The 18844-nt window shown below is 34.3% G+C and overlaps 1 protein-coding gene across 3 annotated transcripts in view; it reads left to right on the top strand.

Moving 5' to 3' along the window:
- The window catches only part of LRCH3 (leucine rich repeats and calponin homology domain containing 3), a 96602-nt gene that overhangs the window by 42551 nt on the left and 35207 nt on the right, over positions 1-18844 (top strand). For all 3 annotated transcript variants that reach the window (XM_069472726.1, XM_069472728.1, XM_069472725.1), the window contains exons 2-8: positions 357-501; positions 3014-3140; positions 6512-6617; positions 11788-11924; positions 13153-13262; positions 14876-14969; positions 15990-16110. In XM_069472726.1, the coding sequence (XP_069328827.1) occupies positions 357-501; positions 3014-3140; positions 6512-6617; positions 11788-11924; positions 13153-13262; positions 14876-14969; positions 15990-16110 (840 nt within the window). The remainder of the gene's footprint in view (positions 1-356; positions 502-3013; positions 3141-6511; positions 6618-11787; positions 11925-13152; positions 13263-14875; positions 14970-15989; positions 16111-18844) is intronic.

Raw genomic sequence — 18844 nt, 5'->3', positions numbered from 1 at the left:
GTGGCTTTTAGGGATCCATTTGTTTCATAGGATATTTGGAACTTAGTGATAATGATCTTTGATGTAATTTGTAGGCAGATATGCCTTAGAAATTGTGTTACTTGTAAAGAATAATGGTTTTATTTTTTTAGTATATGTGGAAACTCAAACAAGCATTTTCCAGCAACAGGTTTAGAGACATGTTAAAATGGTTTATTTAATCAATTAATAAACATTTGAGTGCTTACTTTGGGCTGATCTCCATGATAAGGAACTCTGGGGAATTTAAATAAGCATGAAACTTGCTTATTTATTTAACACTTCAAAAAAATAAGTTCCAAGGACTGATTTTAAACTTCATTTATTTTTTCATTCAGACCTGTCACGAAATCGCCTCTCAGAAATCCCTCTAGAAGCATGTCACTTTGTTTCTCTTGAAAATCTCAACTTGTACCAAAATTGTATTCGGTATATCCCAGAGGCAATTCTAAATCTACAAGCTCTAACATTCTTAAATATTAGGTAAGAACATTGTTTTCTTATTTTAAATATTGGGTTTTATGTGGTCTTTTCAATTTTCTCTTCTCTTCCACTAAAACATTTACAGATATTTACATTATCTTTTTATATCAGCAGTTTCTATATGTGTCCTTAGAATATATTATATTCTAATATATGTGTGTTTTTAGGATATATTGGGATATTATTAAGATAATAAAATATCTTAGGATATAACATATCCTAAGAACATATGTATTATATATGTCCCTCTAGTTTCTCCCTTTATCTTTGGCTTTGCAATACAGATGTTCCTTGACTTATCATGAGGTTACATCCTGATAAACTAGTCGTTAACTCAGACATGCATTTAACACACCTAACCCACTAAACTTCATAGCTTAGCCTAGCCTACTTTAAATGTGCCCAGAACACTTACATTAGGCAAAATAATCTAACACGGCCGGGCGTGGTGGCTCACGCCTGTAATCCTAGCACTCTGGGAGGCCGAGGTGGGCGGATCGTTTGAGCTCAGGAGTTCGAGACCAGCCTGAGCAAGAGCGAGACCCCATCTCTACTAAAAATAGAAAGAAATTATATGGACAGCTAAAAATATATCTAGAAAAAATTAGCCGGGCATGGTGGTGCATGCCTGTAGTCCCAGCTACTTGGGAGGCTGAGACAGGAGGATCGCTTGAGCTCAGGAGTTTGAGGTTGCTGTGAGCTAGGCTGACGCCACGGCACTCACTCTAGCCTGAGCAACAAAGTGAGACTCTGTCTCAAAAAAAAAAAAAAAAAAAATCTAACACAAAGCCTATCTTATAATAAAGTGTTGACTATCTCAGGTAATTTATTGAATACTATACTGAAATATGGTTTCTACTGAATGCATATTGCTTTTGCACTATCTTAAAGTTGAAAAATCGTAAGTTAGCCATCATAAGTTGGGGGTGTCTGTAATTTACAAATCCTGATAGCCATTAGCCTAATAGGTTTGCAAATAGGTCTCATAGCAATTATATTTTCTCTCCAATTATATTTTCAAATTAGCCTCATCACAATCAGAATAGATCTGAAATTACATCATTTGGTTCTTGTGACCATGTATTTTTGTTACTGATTTCTCAATGTTTATACATTTATGCATTTATTTAACTAATTTACTCCTTTTTTCCACATCTTACGAGAATTCTTTTTTTCTTCTGTTTCACTGCAAAAATTACAAATGTTCATTGAAGAAAATGCACACATGTAGAACAGTGTAAAAGAAATTTATCATCACCATCAAATTGCCATTAAATGACTTAACTGACCAACACTTAAGTGCATATGTAGTAGTAACATTCACAGGGTGTTGGGCAGGTGGGAGGGGGGAGGAGGGAATGGGTATATTGATACCTAATGGGTGCAGTGCGCACCATCTGGGAGACGGACACACTTGAAGCTCTGACTTGGGTACGGCAAAGGCAATATATATAACCTAAACATTTGTACCTCCGTCATAATGCTGGAAAAAATAATTTATCACAATGTTGTATGTGAGTTATATAATTATAGGTGATCTTTTCCTTCTGTTTTTCCAGGCTTTTAGTCAGATGTTTTAATGAATTTTTTCCCTTGTCATAAAATGTCCTTTGGGAATATTTTTATGTTATTTTGTTGTATAGTTTATATACTTCTGAATATCCATTTTTCTTTGGATATTAAATTTCTTCCAGTTTTTCACCATGATGAAAATAATACTAATAGAGAACTTTATATGTGAATGTTTACTTTTCTCTTTTCTTAAGGTAATTGTCTAGGAATGGAATTATTATTAGATTAAAAAGTTTTAAGGGCTCATGATCTATGTTAGTGAAATCAGCAAAAGATCTTGAAAATTGGGAGGGAATTGATCCTAAAGATTAAAAGGTTAAATCTACATGCGTAAAATTTAATTTATATTTACTCGAATGAGAGATGTTTTATTATTTCAGTTCTGATTTGCATGTTTTTGTATAAATAAAAGTTCTTTATAATTTAGTTGGTATGATATATGAAAACACTTGTTTTATCATATAGCTATATTTAAATAATTTATGTGTATTTGGTTATAATATTGTAATGATGAGGAAAGTAGATTACAAATTTTGTTTATAACTCCCCTTCAGAAGGAAAAAGGGATAGTGGTTATCTACCCTTTTTTATCATGTTTCTTATATAAATTTTACTTAAGTAACATAATGTTATGTTTATATAGTACTTCATTATTTACGAGGAGTTCTATTGTGCGAGAGTCTTGCAATATAAATAGGGGAGATACTAAGATCTTCAATTTACAAACAAGGAATCTCTGTAATGCAGATAAGTTTGAAGCTGTGCCTATAACCACAAAACTGACAACCAATGAAATGAAGTCTAGAACTCAAATCTAATATCCTGTTTTTTCATTGCAAGATTCATATTTGTTATTTTGCTGAGTGTAGAATGAGAAAGATGGAAAATTTTTCTTCAGTGGTGAGATCTGACTCTTCTCTTTATCTATGTACCTGTTTAGTCGGAACCAGCTGTCAACATTGCCAGTACACTTGTGTAATTTGCCATTGAAAGTCTTAATTGCAAGTAATAACAAACTGGTCTCACTTCCAGAAGAAATTGGACACCTTAGACATTTGACAGAACTTGTAAGTGAATATTTTATTTTTTATTATCTCATATATAATCAAAGTCATATCATACTATTTTATATAGTAAAGATCTATTATTCAGATAGGTTTTTGAGCTATTTTTCAGTAATGGTAATGAGTCATTTATTGAATGACCAGTATTCAAGTGCTTTGGCAAGGAATTAAGAAAAACTGAAAGTACAAGTCTAATAGGCCCACACAGAATGGGAAAAGGCATTAGAATTATGTTCTAACCAATATTAAGTGATTTCTATGTTATTAAGCTTTTGAGAAATAATATATTTGAATTTTTCAAGTTAAATTTTATTAATATCATCAATATTCTGATTTTTGGTTGGTCACTATAGGGGAGTGGGCACTACAAAAGTCAGACTTTTTTTTTGCCTTATATTGAATCTTTAGAACCTATCTCCCACTCTATAAAGTAATATATACTTCATTGCCATTTATTTTCTGAGACACTTAATTGAACTCCTTCACCCCCCTCTCCTTGTAAATTATAAAAAAATCACCTCTTGAATACTTATGTTCTGAGCATGAGAATAACAATTTTCTCATTTAATCACCACAATAATCAGTTGAGTACTAAAATTATTTTTATTTTATAGCCGAGGAAGCTAACACTCACATAGGTTGAGTAATTTGCCTAACGTTATGTAACAGAAGTAGACTTTGAAACCAGTGTACCTTCACAACCCATGTTTTATATTTCTGAAATGGTCAAATGCAATTAAATCCATTGAGATTTGAGAGTATACCATGTAGGTTTATTAACAAATATGGTTATCATAAGCAGAAAAAATTAATACACATGTAATATATAATAGTTGGACCACAAATTAGATCACTTTTCAATTTCACGTGGATTATGAATATTAAAAGTTGCATGTAAAAATTCACAGATATGCCTGGGTCACGCCTATTGTTTCAGCTACTTGGGAGGCTGAGGTAGGAGGATCACTTGAGGCTAGGAGTTCAAGACCAGCCTGGGCAACATAGTGAGACACCATCTTTAAAAAAATTTTTTTTTTAAATTAGCCATGTGTGGTGACACATGCCTGTAGTTCTAGTTTCCTGAGAAGCTGAAGCAGGAAGATCCCTTAAGCCCAGGAGTTGGAGGCTGCAGTGAGCTATGATCATGCCACTACACTCTAGCCTGGGCAGCAGAGCAAGACCCTGCGTCTAAAAAAAAAAAAAAAAAGGCCGGGCGTGGTGGCTCACGCCTATAATCCTAGCACTCTGGGAGGCCGAGGCGGGTGGATCGCTCAAGGTCAGGAGTTCAAGACCAGCCTGAACAAGAGTGAGACCCCGTCTCTACTAAAAATAGAAAGAAATTATATGGACAACTAAAATATATATATATATACAAAAAATTAGCCGGGCATGGTGGTGCATGCCTGTAGTCCCAGCTACTCGGGAGGCTGAGGCAGTAGGATCGCTTAAGCCCAGGAGTTTGAGGTTGCTGTGAGCTAGGCTGACGCCACGGCACTCACTCTAGCCTGGGCAACAAAGTGAGACTCTGTCTCCAAAAAAAAAAAAAAAAAAAAAGAAAGAAAAATTCACAAATGTATTAAATCTATAGTCTAGATTCTAGACCACTATTTTTAGAGCCTGTTAGACCCACACAGTAAAGTCCAAAGTGTACATTTATAGGCATTTCTTCAGAACTTCAGTTAAGAACATGAACTAGTAGTAAATCATATTCTGATACAAATTCTTATTTTCAAATCATTTAAGCTTTCTGTTTCTACTTACTCAATCCTAAATACTTAAAAGATAGATACATCTCACAGAAACTGCTTTTAGTTTCCTATAAAAGAGGTTAATTGATATTCCCAATCATATAAGGAACTTGTGGCAGAGTAAGAATTAGTAACCCTAAAGCTTGTAATTCTCATCTGATGGTCTTTCTGCAGCATCCTTATTGCCTCATTCCTTTTTTCCCCTTCATGTTTAAGTGAAAATAAATTGCTGTCTTTCAACATATATATATTTCCTGAGAGATCTGTTATAAACTGCTATTACCTTTTGGCTCAGTCTCAATTTTCCTATCCTTTCAACTTTTTTTTTTTTTTTCTGTAGCTAGGATTTGAACCTATATCCTTTCAACTTCTTTTAAACCCTTTTAACTTTGATGCCTAAAGCATTGGACTGAGTCGTCTAGCTTCTGATTCTACATCAATCACTAGTTGGTAGGAAAAGTAAAAAATAGTATTGCTTTCTCTAAGAATATTTAGGGAAAATTCAAAAATAATGTCTGAAGTTTGTTGAAGTTTTTGGTAAGCAGTCTTCTCTTAAATAGTAAATGTATTATTTTCTTTTACTCATATTGGAGGGATTTTAAGTGTTAATGTGGCAGCTTGGAGCTTCTATTAACCTAGGGAGCTTTCTGTTGCTACACATGATTATAAGTTTACAAATTATTTTGGCTGATCTCAGAGTCATGGAATTCTGAATTTATTAGTCTTGGAACCTATAGATAATCTCTTTTCAGAACATGATTAAGGGTATTAACCAAGATACCAGAAGTCCTATCCAATGTATGTATTGGAATCAGGTTGATCAAATGCTAGTAGAGCAGACTGTTTTTTCTATAGCCTTTGAGTTATGTGTACTTTATTATTTTTCCTTCACATTCAGTTTGATAAAGAATGATTTTAGTCATCTATGCATTTTTATTTTATATTCATGAACAGTTGAACTGGTATTTTGTCTGGCTAATTTCTTTCTATTTTTAGTAGAGATGGGGTCTCACTCTTGTTCAGGCTGGTCTCGAACTCCTGAGCTCGAGCGATCCTCCTGCCTTTGCCTCCCAGCATGCTAGGATTACAGGCATGAGCCACTGCGCCCTGCCCTTTTGAAATTGGACTATTGGACTATTACTTTGAAATTGGAATTTCCTTTAAAAATTTTTCGTTATAATTTTTATCTTTCTTTCGTTTTTCTAGTTTCATTAGAATAATATAAAATGAAATTATCATCCTAATAGATTTGTTTTTATACTTTTTTGTACTTTACCTTTTCACCAACATTTTCATTTGATTTGATATTCTAGGCCTCCTAGTCACATCTTAAATTATTTAATTTTAGTTCTGCTCACAAAATTCATGTAGCTTTAATAAAATATACAGAATCAGTCAAAGCCTATCAGTTTTTAAAATTAAATGCAAGTTCAAATTATGGAATTATTCTTGGACACAGAATCATAATTTATTTTTACAGCTGAGAAGGACCATAGATATTATCTTATTTAATCTTATTATCTAATGAGATAATAAGATATTATCTTATTATCATTTTATAGATAGTTTAAAGCAGACAAGTTTGTAATATTAAAACAATCTTTACTTTATATCCTTTCAAAATAGGATGTGAGCTGTAATGAAATTCAAACTATACCTTGCCAAATTGGTAATTTGGAGGCCTTGAGAGACCTTAATGTAAGAAGAAATCACTTAGTACATTTGCCTGAAGGTAAGAAATTGTGAAACAATTGTTTTATTATGTTTTTCTTTTTATTTTAAAGCTCTCCCAGATTGATGGACACAAGACAAAAATGTATCAGAGTTACATCCAGTGTTTGAAATCTAATGGTTTATTTAATAGTGTTATCTGTACCATTGTGAATTTTAAAAGACTCTTCAGTAAAAGTTTTGATAACTATTGGTCTTTGATTTTGTTTTTAGATGTTGTCAACTGATATAATTGATAACTCAGGGTAGGGTCACTGGAAACTTCAGTAAGCATGATTATTTGGGGGAAATGTAACATGTTTTGATAAGGGGATAGTTTAGTGTAATGAAAACCAGTCCTACAATTAGCACTGACTTGAAAATGGACTTTGGCCTGAACTTAGCTTTATCCTTCACTGAAAATATTCAAACAGAGGCTAATTAACTGCGTGGAGATAATGTGTAGCATAAATAATGAATGAGGTGAGAGATTACACTAGGAGACTGGTTATCTTAGGCTGACCATAAACTCTGGTACATGTATTTGAACGATAAAAACGATTAAATTAATTAAGAGTTTGTCAATCTTTCACAAATACAAATTCATAAAAGAAAATGCTATAAAAGAAAGTAAAAATGAGAAGAACCATTATTTTATTAGATTCAGAATATATATTTCTTTAATTTTATTATGGATAATTTCATATATAAATGAGAGCAGCGAGCCTGCATGTGCCCATCACCCAGCAACAACAGTCATTACCTCATGGCAGCTCCTGTTTCATCTATACCCCCATCTTCTTTCCTGCACACTGTCCTCTGGATTAATTTGAATCAAATTCCAGAAGTTTATTTGTAAAAATTTAAGAGAGGTAAAGAATCTTCTGAAAGTGTTTTTGTGACAATGAGTTTCCATGTTCTTACACAAAACATGACTTACAGTACATAAGAAATGTTGAATTAACTAATGATGTTTTTGCTTTCAGTGTAGAATCCAAATATTTACACCAATTTGATCTAGTGAAATGTTCATTTCTAACATACTAGTGTAGCTTTGACATTTTAGATCCCAAGTAAACTTGTAAGAAAGTAACCATTCTAGCCCACACTTATACACTTAACACAACCATTCTACACAAAATCTTGCGTATTTTGCCTCTCACTAGACTTGTGCCGTAACCTGCACACCTTTTATTTGGCCGCCTTCATTTCCTCCTGGTTCTAGTTGCTGCTAATTCAGGAATGGAAATGAAGGCCCTCAGCAGAACCAAAAATCAGGACCTTGTAACCCCACATTTCTTTCTGGGATTACACTTCTACTGAGGACCTTACTCATGAATATTTATTTAATGTGAAATCAATTAATGAAACATTGGGTTTTTGATAAAAATGAAATTAGAGATTTCAGATGATAATTGCAGTCTAATTAGTCCTATCATCTAATTTATTTCTGTATCTTATTTTGATTTTAGACTATCAAGAAAATTGTTAATTACACAAATAGTTTCAAATGGTTTTTTAATAGCTTATTTTGTAAGCTCAGTGTATACAGTTGAACTGAGATGGCAGGAGAAGCTTTATTCTAACAGCTACACAAGTTAGTGTGGAAGTTTGTGTTAATTGTTAGTCCCTAACATGTTACAATTTGGTAGATAACTTATTATATCACCACTTTGATTTTAAATTAGTTTTAAGTTTTACTAAATAATATATCATTCAGAAATTATTAGAAAGCTTAAATAAATAATATTCCCCTGCTTCAAACCTCCCCACACCCCAGTTTCAATGGCCAGAAGTATTCATATCTACCCTTATTAAACTTTGACTCTTTCCACTGGTATTTGCTAACTTATTTCTAATTGATATGCTTTTAAAGCTCTTGCTGGACTTGGCAACTTTGACACTTACGTCAACTTTCTATTATGATAGATGAGGATTTGATTTCCTTATACTATCACCTATACCTTCACTTCCCTCCTTCCATCTTATCAGTGTAGTTTTGGCTTTTTTTTGGGTTTTTTTTTTTTGAGACAGAGTCTCACTCTGTTGCCCAGGCTAGAGTGCCGTGGCGTCAGCCTAGCTCACAGCAACCTCAAACTCTTGGGCTCAAGCAATCCTTCTGCCTCAGCCTCCCGAGTAGCTGGGACTACAGGCATATGCCACATGCCTAGCTAATTTTTTCTATATATTTTTAGTTGTCCAGCTAATTTCTTTCTATTTTTTAGTAGAGATTGAGTCTCACTCTTGCTCAGGCTAGTCTTGAACTCCTGAGCTCAAATGATCCTCTCGCCTCGGCCTCCCAGAGTGCTAGGATTACAGGCATGAGCCACCGCGCCTGGCCTCCTCAGTGTAGTTTTATCACAACTTTTGATTAAATAATTAGTCAGTATTTACTGTAATTATATATGTATTGTTCCCTGCCAATTCAAGTGATACACTGTGATTTTATTTCCTTTCTTGTTGTCTTCTAGAGTTAATAATCCCTCATTTTTTTAATTTACTTTTTTTTGAAGAAATGTATCTATAGTTATTTCTCCCCCCCCCCCCCCGCCTTTCCAGCAGCCTTCTTAGTCAAACCAATTAGGTTACCTATCAGGTTTTTTCGCTGCGTATCTCCCTTGCTGAGCCTTTTTCTTTCTCTTCTGATCAGGGGTGGTGGTTCTCTAGTGTTGCTGCTCAGCTTTCTTTCTTCTGTGTTGAATACTCTGATTCCTGGACTCTGGATCTTCCTCTTTCTTAGTTTACTCCCTGTTTTGCCAGAGGACATCTTCTAGTAGTTTCCTGAGAACATCTCATGGGAGAACATTTTTTTGAAACCTCACTTGAAAAGAAATATCTTTATTGTGTGCTCACCCTTACTAATAATTTGATTATAAATTCTAGGTTGAAAACTATTTTCTCTCAGGATTTTTAGGTCTTTTTTCACTTTTAGCTTTCAGTGCTAAAAATTGATAGTTGAAAATATGCCATTCATTCCTAATCCCAGTTCTCTGTGACCAATTTTTTGTCTCTGGAAGATTTTAAGGTCTTTCCTGTTTTTCTGCTGCTCTAAAATTTTATGATACCGTGGCATAGTATGAGTTGTCTTAATTTAATGTATTGGATACTTGCTGGGCTTCTTTCCAGAGATTCTTATCCTTCATTTTGGGAAATTATATCTTTTTGCTATTAATAATTTCCTCTCTTCTGGTTTCTCTGTGCTCTTTCTGGATTTTTTTTTTAATTGGATGTAAGACCTCTTTGATCCTGTGATTTTTCTTTCTTTTTTTTTTTTTCCTTTTTTTTTTTTTTTTTTTTTTTTTGAGACAGAGTCTCACTCTGTTGCCCAGGCTAGAGTGAGTGCCGTGGCGTCAGCCTAGCTCACAGCAACCTCAAACTCCTGGGCTCCAGCAATCCTCCTGCCTCAGCCTCCCGAGTAGCTGGGACTACAGGCATGTGCCACCATGCCCGGCTAGTTTTTTCTATATATATTTTTAGCTGTCCATATAATTTCTTTCTATTTTTAGTAGAGGTGGGGTCTCGCTCTTGCTCAGGCTGGTCTCGAACTCCTGAGCTCAAATGATCCGCCCACCTCGGCCTCCCAGAGTGCTAGGATTACAGGCGTGAGCCACCGCGCCCGGCCCTGTGATTTTTCTTATCTTTTTTATTGTTCACTTCTTTTTTATTTTATGTTACCCTATGGTAAAATAGTTCCAACCATTTACACTCCAGCCATTCTGAATTTTTAATTTCTGCCATCATATTTTTCATTCTAAGAACTCTTGTTATTCTGTGATTTTTTTTTAAAAAAAAATCCCTTTTATGTTTTAGTGATTCATAACTAAAGCTAAAGATCTCTCTGAAACTAAAGATATTAGCTTTTCAAAATTTTCTTCTACTTCCTTTATTACCTGTTTCTGGGTTCCTTTTTTCGGTCGGTTGGTTGGTTGGTTTTGATTTCTCTCTTCCATGTTGGAGACTTCTCTAAATGTCTGTCATATACTGTTGGTATATAGCTGACTAGAAGTTCTGAATACACTGGCAAAAATTGTATAATGGTAATTAAGCAGCAAGCTGGGTATTTAATTAGAGGAAACTCCATATCAATACCTAAAGTCCTTTTATATGGATCTGTATAGTTTCTCCAGAGATAGATGCTCCATTTCTTCTACATTATTGTGTGCATTGCTAACTACTGGCATTCAAGAGCTAGGGATGAGGTAGGATGGCATAGGAAGGTGCTAAGGTCTTACCATTAAGTGTGTAGACTTCCACTTTACTCTTCTCTGTTTTCAGTTTGCAACTCATGCTGACTTTCCCTTGTGCCTGTGGTCCTTGACTTCAGAGTGTTTTTGATTCAATTTTGCTAGAGAATAACTTTCTGACTCCTGGGGAGACTGTAGAAGGGTATTGCCCCGGCTGTGTGAGTTGGTATTGGGAACCTAGGCATCTAACTGTTCTTTTTTTTTTAAATTTTTTATTGATATATAATAATTATACATATTCATGGAGTACATGTTATATTTTGATACAAGCATATAATGTATAATGTTCAAATCAGGGTAATTGGGACATGATTCACCTGAAACATTTATAATTGCTTTATGTTGGGAACATTTGAAAACTTCTAGCTATTCTGAAATATCATAAATTATTGTTAACTGTAGTTGCCCTGTTGCACTATTGAACACTAGAACTTTTTCCTTCTATTTAACAGAATTACCCCTTCACCAATAGCTCTTCATTACCCCTTCCCAACACCCTTACCAATCTCTGGTAGCCATCATACTCTTCACTACCTCCTTGAGATCAGTTTTTTTTAGGTCCCATATATGAGTGTGAAAATGCAATATTTGTCTTTCTGTGCCTGGTTATTAGTTGACAGTTATATAAAAAACAGTGCGCGCTAATTGTTCTTTACATAACTGTCAGCTAATCTTTTTGTTATCCTTACCTTTTTGTGGTATCAGAGCCTCTAGCTTCTGAGACTTTTCTATAGTTCTGTGAGGGATCAAACTACTTGCCATTTATTAGTATTCCTATCTGTAGGCAACTAGATTTTATTTTATACCTCTTTGCTGCCAGTTAATCACTAAGAGAGAATGGAGGTAAATACCTATGTTAAATCCACCATATTTAACTAGAAGCTTTTGTAAAAATTATCTAGTTTTAAAATATTATTAATTGTTAATTTCCATTTTACCTCCATGCAGAGCTGGCAGAGTTGCCTTTGATACGGTTAGACTTCTCATGCAATAAAATTACAACAATCCCTGTTTGTTATCGGAACCTCAGGCACCTACAGATGATCACCCTAGATAACAATCCACTACAATCACCTCCTGCACAGGTAAACCATAATTGAAGTATGCTATGGACTTCTTTTGGACAAAGGATGAAATTTAAAATTTGATTATGTGCATTTATCTTTCTGTTAGAAAATGAATTCTTTTAAAATAAAATCACACATGTACTTATGTTTTAGAATGGGATGAAAGATAGGCGATATAGGGAGCTCTCTGAACCTCCCGGTTCTGAGTGCTACCCGTAAAACAAAACAAAAAAGATTGGTGATGTTTCCAGAAGTGTTTTTACTTTCACTCAATTGGTATTTTTTTAAATTGAGGAATTTTTCCTAAATTTTTTTCTAATAAAATTTTAGTTAATTTCTTTCTTAATTTTTCTCCAGTAAAACTTGATTATACATAACATAAATGCTAGAGACAAATAAAAATACTCAGCTTTCAGAGCTAAAGATTATCAATGCATTTTTTCTTCTGACCATTGTTATACTTTCTTAGTTTCTAAAATCGTAAGTTTCTCATGTAGCCAGTGTGGTCATTTGTTTATCAATGAAGCTATTTAGTAATAAAATAATTTATAAGGTAGGTTTATATATACATTCTAGATACCCTACAGTCTATAAGTTTTCTACAACCCATACTTTTCCCTGTAGCTCTTTTTTAACTCTGCAGTTTATTGATGATTTTATACAAGCATGTGGTTATCTTTATGGCAACTATAAAACTTTATGAATAAACTTTTAACAGTAGAAGCATATGATAAGCCTGAAGAATTTATGTTTTGACTTCTGGGACAGGTAGCAACAGAAATAGATATAACTAATATTTCATCATTTCCTGTTCTCTCTTACAGAAAGCAGGACTGAAAACATAATTGTCTATGATTATTGGATTCCTAAAAACAAAAGTTGCCAATGTAATCTATTTGGGGAAAATGCTGTAAATCTCTGTGCATAACTAATCAGTGTGATAAGTTTATTTGGTATTTGAACAGTGTTTGTAATCATAAATTATTTATTTTGTATATTACTGAAACTCATTAGTGACTACAAAATAAAAACCTATATGTATCAGCTAAATACCTAAAATAACATTGGACTAAATAATATAATTTGTTGCAATAAGGATATTAGTTTTTTAATATTACTGTATATACTTGATAGACATGCCTTCTATCCCAATGTACATTTAGTAAAAAGCTGATTATGATAAAAAGGAACATACATATTTCAGATGAGTAATAATTTGGTTATATTTATATGTTACTTCATTTAGATATGTATAAAAGGCAAAATCCACATATTTAAATACCTGAACATACAAGCTTGTAAGATTGCTCCAGATCTGCCAGATTATGATAGGAGACCCTTGGGTTTTGGCTCCTGGTAAGTATGTTCTGTTCTTTTCTCTATCATACAACATCACATAGGAAATCAAAATAAACTAGATCCTTAAATTTACCTGAATATTTGATTAAAAGGAAGTAACCTGTTTTAGCATTCTTAATCTCAGAATGCTTGAATTAAGTGTAAACTTTATTACCTAGATCTGACAAAGAGTAGTTCTAAGTCAGGGTTTCTCAACCTTGGCACTGTCGACATTTTAGACTTGATAATTCTTTCTTGTGAGGGATTATCCTATATGTTTTAAGACATTTAGCAACATACGTGGCTTCTACCCATCAGATACCAGTAGCACCTTCTACTGTGACAAAGGTAACTCCAGACATTGCCAATGTCCCCTTGGGGGGCCCCCAGCTGAGAACCACTGGTCTGAGTGACTCGAATACTAACCTTAGCTCTGCTACTAACTAGCGTGTGGCAAGTCATTCAAATTTTGGGGGCTTTATTTTTTCCCACAGAGAGTGAAGAAGTTGGATTTGTTGACTGTTAATGTCACTTCAGGACTTTTTAGTCTGTGAATCCCTCAGCTGCATAACATGTGACATACAAGGTCATCTACTTGGCAGTCCCAACCATCTGGAACAATCCTAAGTAACAAGAATTAAATTCAAGAGCTTTTAAACTTGCAAGATAGATGTCCCACTGCAAGTGCAGTAGTGTTCGTGTATTTTACTCAAAAGAAAACCCCTCAGGCCTTCTCTTGGAATCTGTTAAATTTTGCTTAAAAGCATAGTCCTAATAATAAGCCTGCTTCTCAGTTTCCTAGTCTAAAACAGGTTTTTAAATTTCCTTGTGGTAGAGTTTCTAAAAACAGACATATTAACAAGTACAGATGCTCCTCCATCTTCAAGCCAACATCACATCACACTCACCTCCTCTTCTGCCTCTTTCTTCCACTTTTAAGGACTCTTGTGATTACCTTGAGCCTGTTCTAATATTCCAGGATATTCTCCCTATTTTAAAGTCAGCTGATGAGCAACCTTATTTTTATCCTCAACCTTAATTCCCCTTTGCCATGTAAGGTAACATACTCAGAGGTTCCAGGGCTTAGGTTATGGACATCTTTGGGGACCATTATTCAGCCTTCTACATTAATCTGAGGTGAAAAAAATCAGACAGCGTTTGTCTCTGAGAGGCATGTAGTGGTAGAGTCAGAGGAGTTAACTGGGAAGGGATGCATGAAACTTTCTGGCAAAGTAGAAATGTCCTATATCATGATAGAGTTGTCAGAATTATACAGCTAAGAAGAATGCATTTCAATGTATGTAAATTTTACCTCAAAAAAGTGTACTGTTAAAAGTAAAAACAATTGAGGGGGCATGGGGAATGGATGGAGGCATAGATGAAAGAAAAATTGCAGAATTGTGATATTTTTGAAGCTGGACAGTGAGTACATGGGGCCTCATACTATTCTGCTTGTTTTGTTTCTGTTTGGAATTTTTCATATTAAAAAGTTAAAAGAATTCCCACTTAGTGCTAATAGTTAAGTGACTAAGTGCCATGAGAATGTTTATTAATAAAATTATATCTGTTTTATTTCAAACATTGATTTTTAAAATATCAAACTTTGTAGTAACGAAGTATCTTTTTGGCAGCCATGAAGAACTGTACTCAAGTCGTCCTTATGGAGCCCTTGATTCAGGTTTCAATAGTGTGGACAGTGGTGATAAGAGATGGTCAGGGAATGAAGTAAGTGTTTGTTCTATTCTACATGTTATAACTCTTGATTAAGAGAAGATAAAATGATGAAAATGGAAAGAGTCTTAATTGGATTCAATTTCTCATTACATAAAATATAGAAAAGTTAAGGGAGGGGCAAAAATCCCACATAGTCCTACCACCAAAACTGGTACTCTGTTTCTTTACCATCTTTTTATCATGTGTATTTTTACATGTTTGTTATCTCATTGTCTCATATAAATTGTTTCATATCCTGGAAAGCCATACAGGGGCTGAGCCAGTTAAAACTGAAGCCTAAAATTTGAGGGGCTGGGTAATCTTGAGCAGAGGTGGTAGAAGGGGTGCTAAGATGTGAGAAAATAGGACTATGGGCTGATGGGAAAGGAGACGAGAACCTTAGTGAAGAATATCCTTATGCTCAAGATGAATAATTTTCCTAGCTAATTATATCATTTTTCTGTTTTATTTGATTGTTGGTATTGTTTTCTGCTTTTTAAAATTACTTCAGTATAATATTTTCACTATAAATTGGGTTGAATTATTAAATAAGCTTGTGTTTACAGGGCTGATAACCTACCATTTATAGCATTGTTTCATTGGGAGTCCAAAGCAAATTAATTTTAGACCACAGCCCATTTGTAATTGGGAGCTGCTGTGTATGCATGTCTGGGTGGGCGTGTACATCAGTGTGGCTATATCCATACAGATATATATATAGATACTTTAAATCCATGTATATATTCTGTTTATAAAGTCTTGAATACCCTTCTGTTTCTTCTTTTTGTTAATTGTGGTAAGATACACATAACATAAAGTTTACCATTTTAACCATTTTTAAGTTTATATTTTCAGTTACATTAAATACATTCTCATTGTTGTACATTCATTGCCGCTGTCCATCTTCAGAACTTTTTTGCTGTTTCTTCTTAAATATAAATTTTAATGCCTTTATATTGTACCCATATTTTAAACGCTTGCATTGTCTAAAATTTGAAATGATTTTTTTAATGTATGTTCTACTTTTTTAAGCCTACAGATGAATTTTCAGATCTGCCTCTTAGAGTAGCAGAGATTACTAAAGAGCAAAGACTACGAAGAGAAAGCCAGTACCAAGAGAATCGCAACAGTTTAGTAGTAACAAATGGTGGAGGTAAACATAATTTTCATGACATATAAAAGTCTTTATAATCACTTAACTTTTTAAAGTGGTCCTTTTCACATCCACTCCTTTTGTATATCTGTGACTTCTTCACTCTTAAAGACTTCTTTTCATATATTATGGAAAAAAATTATTTTCCACTGGAAACCTGTATTTATGTTTTCAGGCTTGCAGTTAAAATACAGTGTTTTCTCCTTATTTTTATTTTGGGAGAAAACTTTGTTAGATACAGTTCACCTGGAGTAGATCATTGCTAATCTTGATTTAACCATGATCTTCTTTTGAAGTACCATTTTCTCTTTTTAAGATTCCTGTTTTGGTCATTGTTTGATCTCTTTCAGGAATTCAGCGCATCTCCTAGTGTTTACCTTTTCTTTCATCTGGAATTATGCTCTCTTAAAGGCATCTGAATCCCAATATTCCTTACTCTGGAATTTAAAAATTTGTAGGTTTTTTTTTAATAGTTTATTAACAAGCAGAGCTCTTTCTGCTTCCCTGTACTTCTGAAGCAGAGTTTTGATTTTAGCATTCCATTCTATGTTGCTTTAGTTTAAATTATCAAATTTTAATGTTTAAATGTTTAGGGCCAGTTAGAAGGGAGAAATGACTGATTTTCAGAAATCCATTATTTCTCTGAGATGAGCTTTCATCTCTAAATGATGATTTCAATTAAGTATTTTGCTATTTTTTCTTTTTTTTATTTACTTTTTTCCCCAACTGTCAACCATCAGAATGTATGCTATTTTTTCTTTTCCTTACCATCTTATATTCTTCTTTACTCCTGTCACTTAACATTTCATTCACATTTCAGTAGTTTTCTTTTAAATTTTCCTCTCATATGAGACATATTTCCTCATTGATTTATTTCACACTTTAAATTTTTTTACTTTTTTTGATAAAGGACACTTTAAGACTTTATTAAATAATGTCTAGATCTATGCTATCCAATATGGTAACCACTGGCCACATGTGGATATTGAGCATTTGAAATGTGGCTTTTCTGAATTGAGATGTACTGTGTTAAGTATAAAATACACATCAGATTTTGAAGACTTCATGTGAAAAAGAATATATAGGCCAGGCGCGGTGGCTCACGCCTGTAATCCTAGCACTCTGGGAGGCCGAGACGGGCGGGTAGATAGCTTGAGCGCAGGAGTTCGAGACCAGCCTGAGCAAGAGCAAGACCCCGTCTCTACTATAAATAGAAAGAAATTAGCCAAACAACTAAAAACAGAAAAAAATTAGCTGGGCATGGTGGCACATGCCTGTAGTCCCAGCTACCCGGGAGGCTGAGGCAGGAGGATCGCTTGAGCCCAGGAGTTTGAGGTTGCTGTGGAGCTAGGCTGATGCCACGGCACTCTAGCTCAGGCAAGAGAGTGAGACTCTGTCTCAAAAAAAAAAAAAGAAGCTTTAGGGTGAGGAAAAGCATATAAATAAGATATAACACATTGTTTCATATAGTAAGTTTGGGAATGCCCCATTATTTTTAAGTTTTAAAATAATTATTTTAACAACTACTTAAAATGACACACTAGAAAAAACAACTCACTACTACAATGGTTTCTCCAGAGACACATTAAACCCCAGCCCATTATTTTATGATGTTCTGTAGACTACCTAAAATTGCAGTTGCTGAAACAGTGAATTTGGAAGTCTATTTCTCAATTTCATCTTCTGATTCAATTATTTCTAAATAATAACTGTAATTAATATAAAACATGAATTTTCAGTTATTAGAGTTTCATTAATAGCTAAAAAGGAGGAAAGGGTGATAAGTCTGCATCCACATTAGAAACCAGGTACATAAATGCATTTTTTCAGTGTGTTACAATTTGTCTGACTCAATAAATGGTTTATATTATTACCATTTCCCAAGAAAGCAACATCACTTCTTCATACTATTTAGACCAGTGTGGACCAAGAAAAAGGAATGTAAAACCACAAAAGTGAACCACATATATAATTTTAAATTTTCTAGTAGCTACATTGTTTTTTTACTTTTTTAAAGAGAGAAGCGTCTCACTATATTGCCCAGGCTGATCTTGAACTCCAGCCTGAAGTGATCCTCCTGCCTAAGCCTCCCAAAGTGCTGAGTGATCATGGTTGGCCTAGCAGCCACATTTTTAGAAAAAATAAAAAAACAAAAAAAAACAGTAGTATTATTTTAGTTTTTTTTTTTTTTTTTTTTTTTTTGACAGAGTCTCGCTCTATTGCCCGGGCTAGAGTGCCGTGGCGTCAGCCTAGCTCACAGCAACCTCAAACTCCTGGGCTTAAGCGATCCTACTGCCTCAGCCTCCCGAGTAGCTGGGACTACAGGCATGCGCCACCATGCCCAGCTAATTTTTTTCTGTTTTTAGTTGTTTGGCTAATTTCTTTCTATTTATAGTAGAGACGGGGTCTTGCTCTTGCTCAGGCTGGTCTCGAACTCCTGACCTCGAGCGATCCACCCGCCTCGGCCTCCCAGAGTGCTAGGATTACAGGCGTGAGCCACCGCGCCCGGCCTATTTTAGTATTATTTTAATCATGCATTTTATTTTGTCCATTACCTCTAAATATCATTTCAACATATAATCACTACAAAATATTACTATTTGTATTCCAGGTAGAATGCAGTGACGTCATCATAGGTCACTGTAACCTCAAACTCCTGGGCTCAAGCAGTCCTCTTACCTCAGCCTACCAAGTAGCTGGGACTACAGGCACATGCCATGACATCCCACTAATT

The sequence above is a fragment of the Eulemur rufifrons genome, chromosome 7 (genome assembly GCF_041146395.1).
Source record: "Eulemur rufifrons isolate Redbay chromosome 7, OSU_ERuf_1, whole genome shotgun sequence".
NCBI lineage: Eukaryota > Metazoa > Chordata > Mammalia > Primates > Lemuridae > Eulemur > Eulemur rufifrons.
The sequence above is the reverse complement of the archived record's forward strand: the minus strand, read 5'-3'. Positions and strand labels throughout refer to the sequence as shown.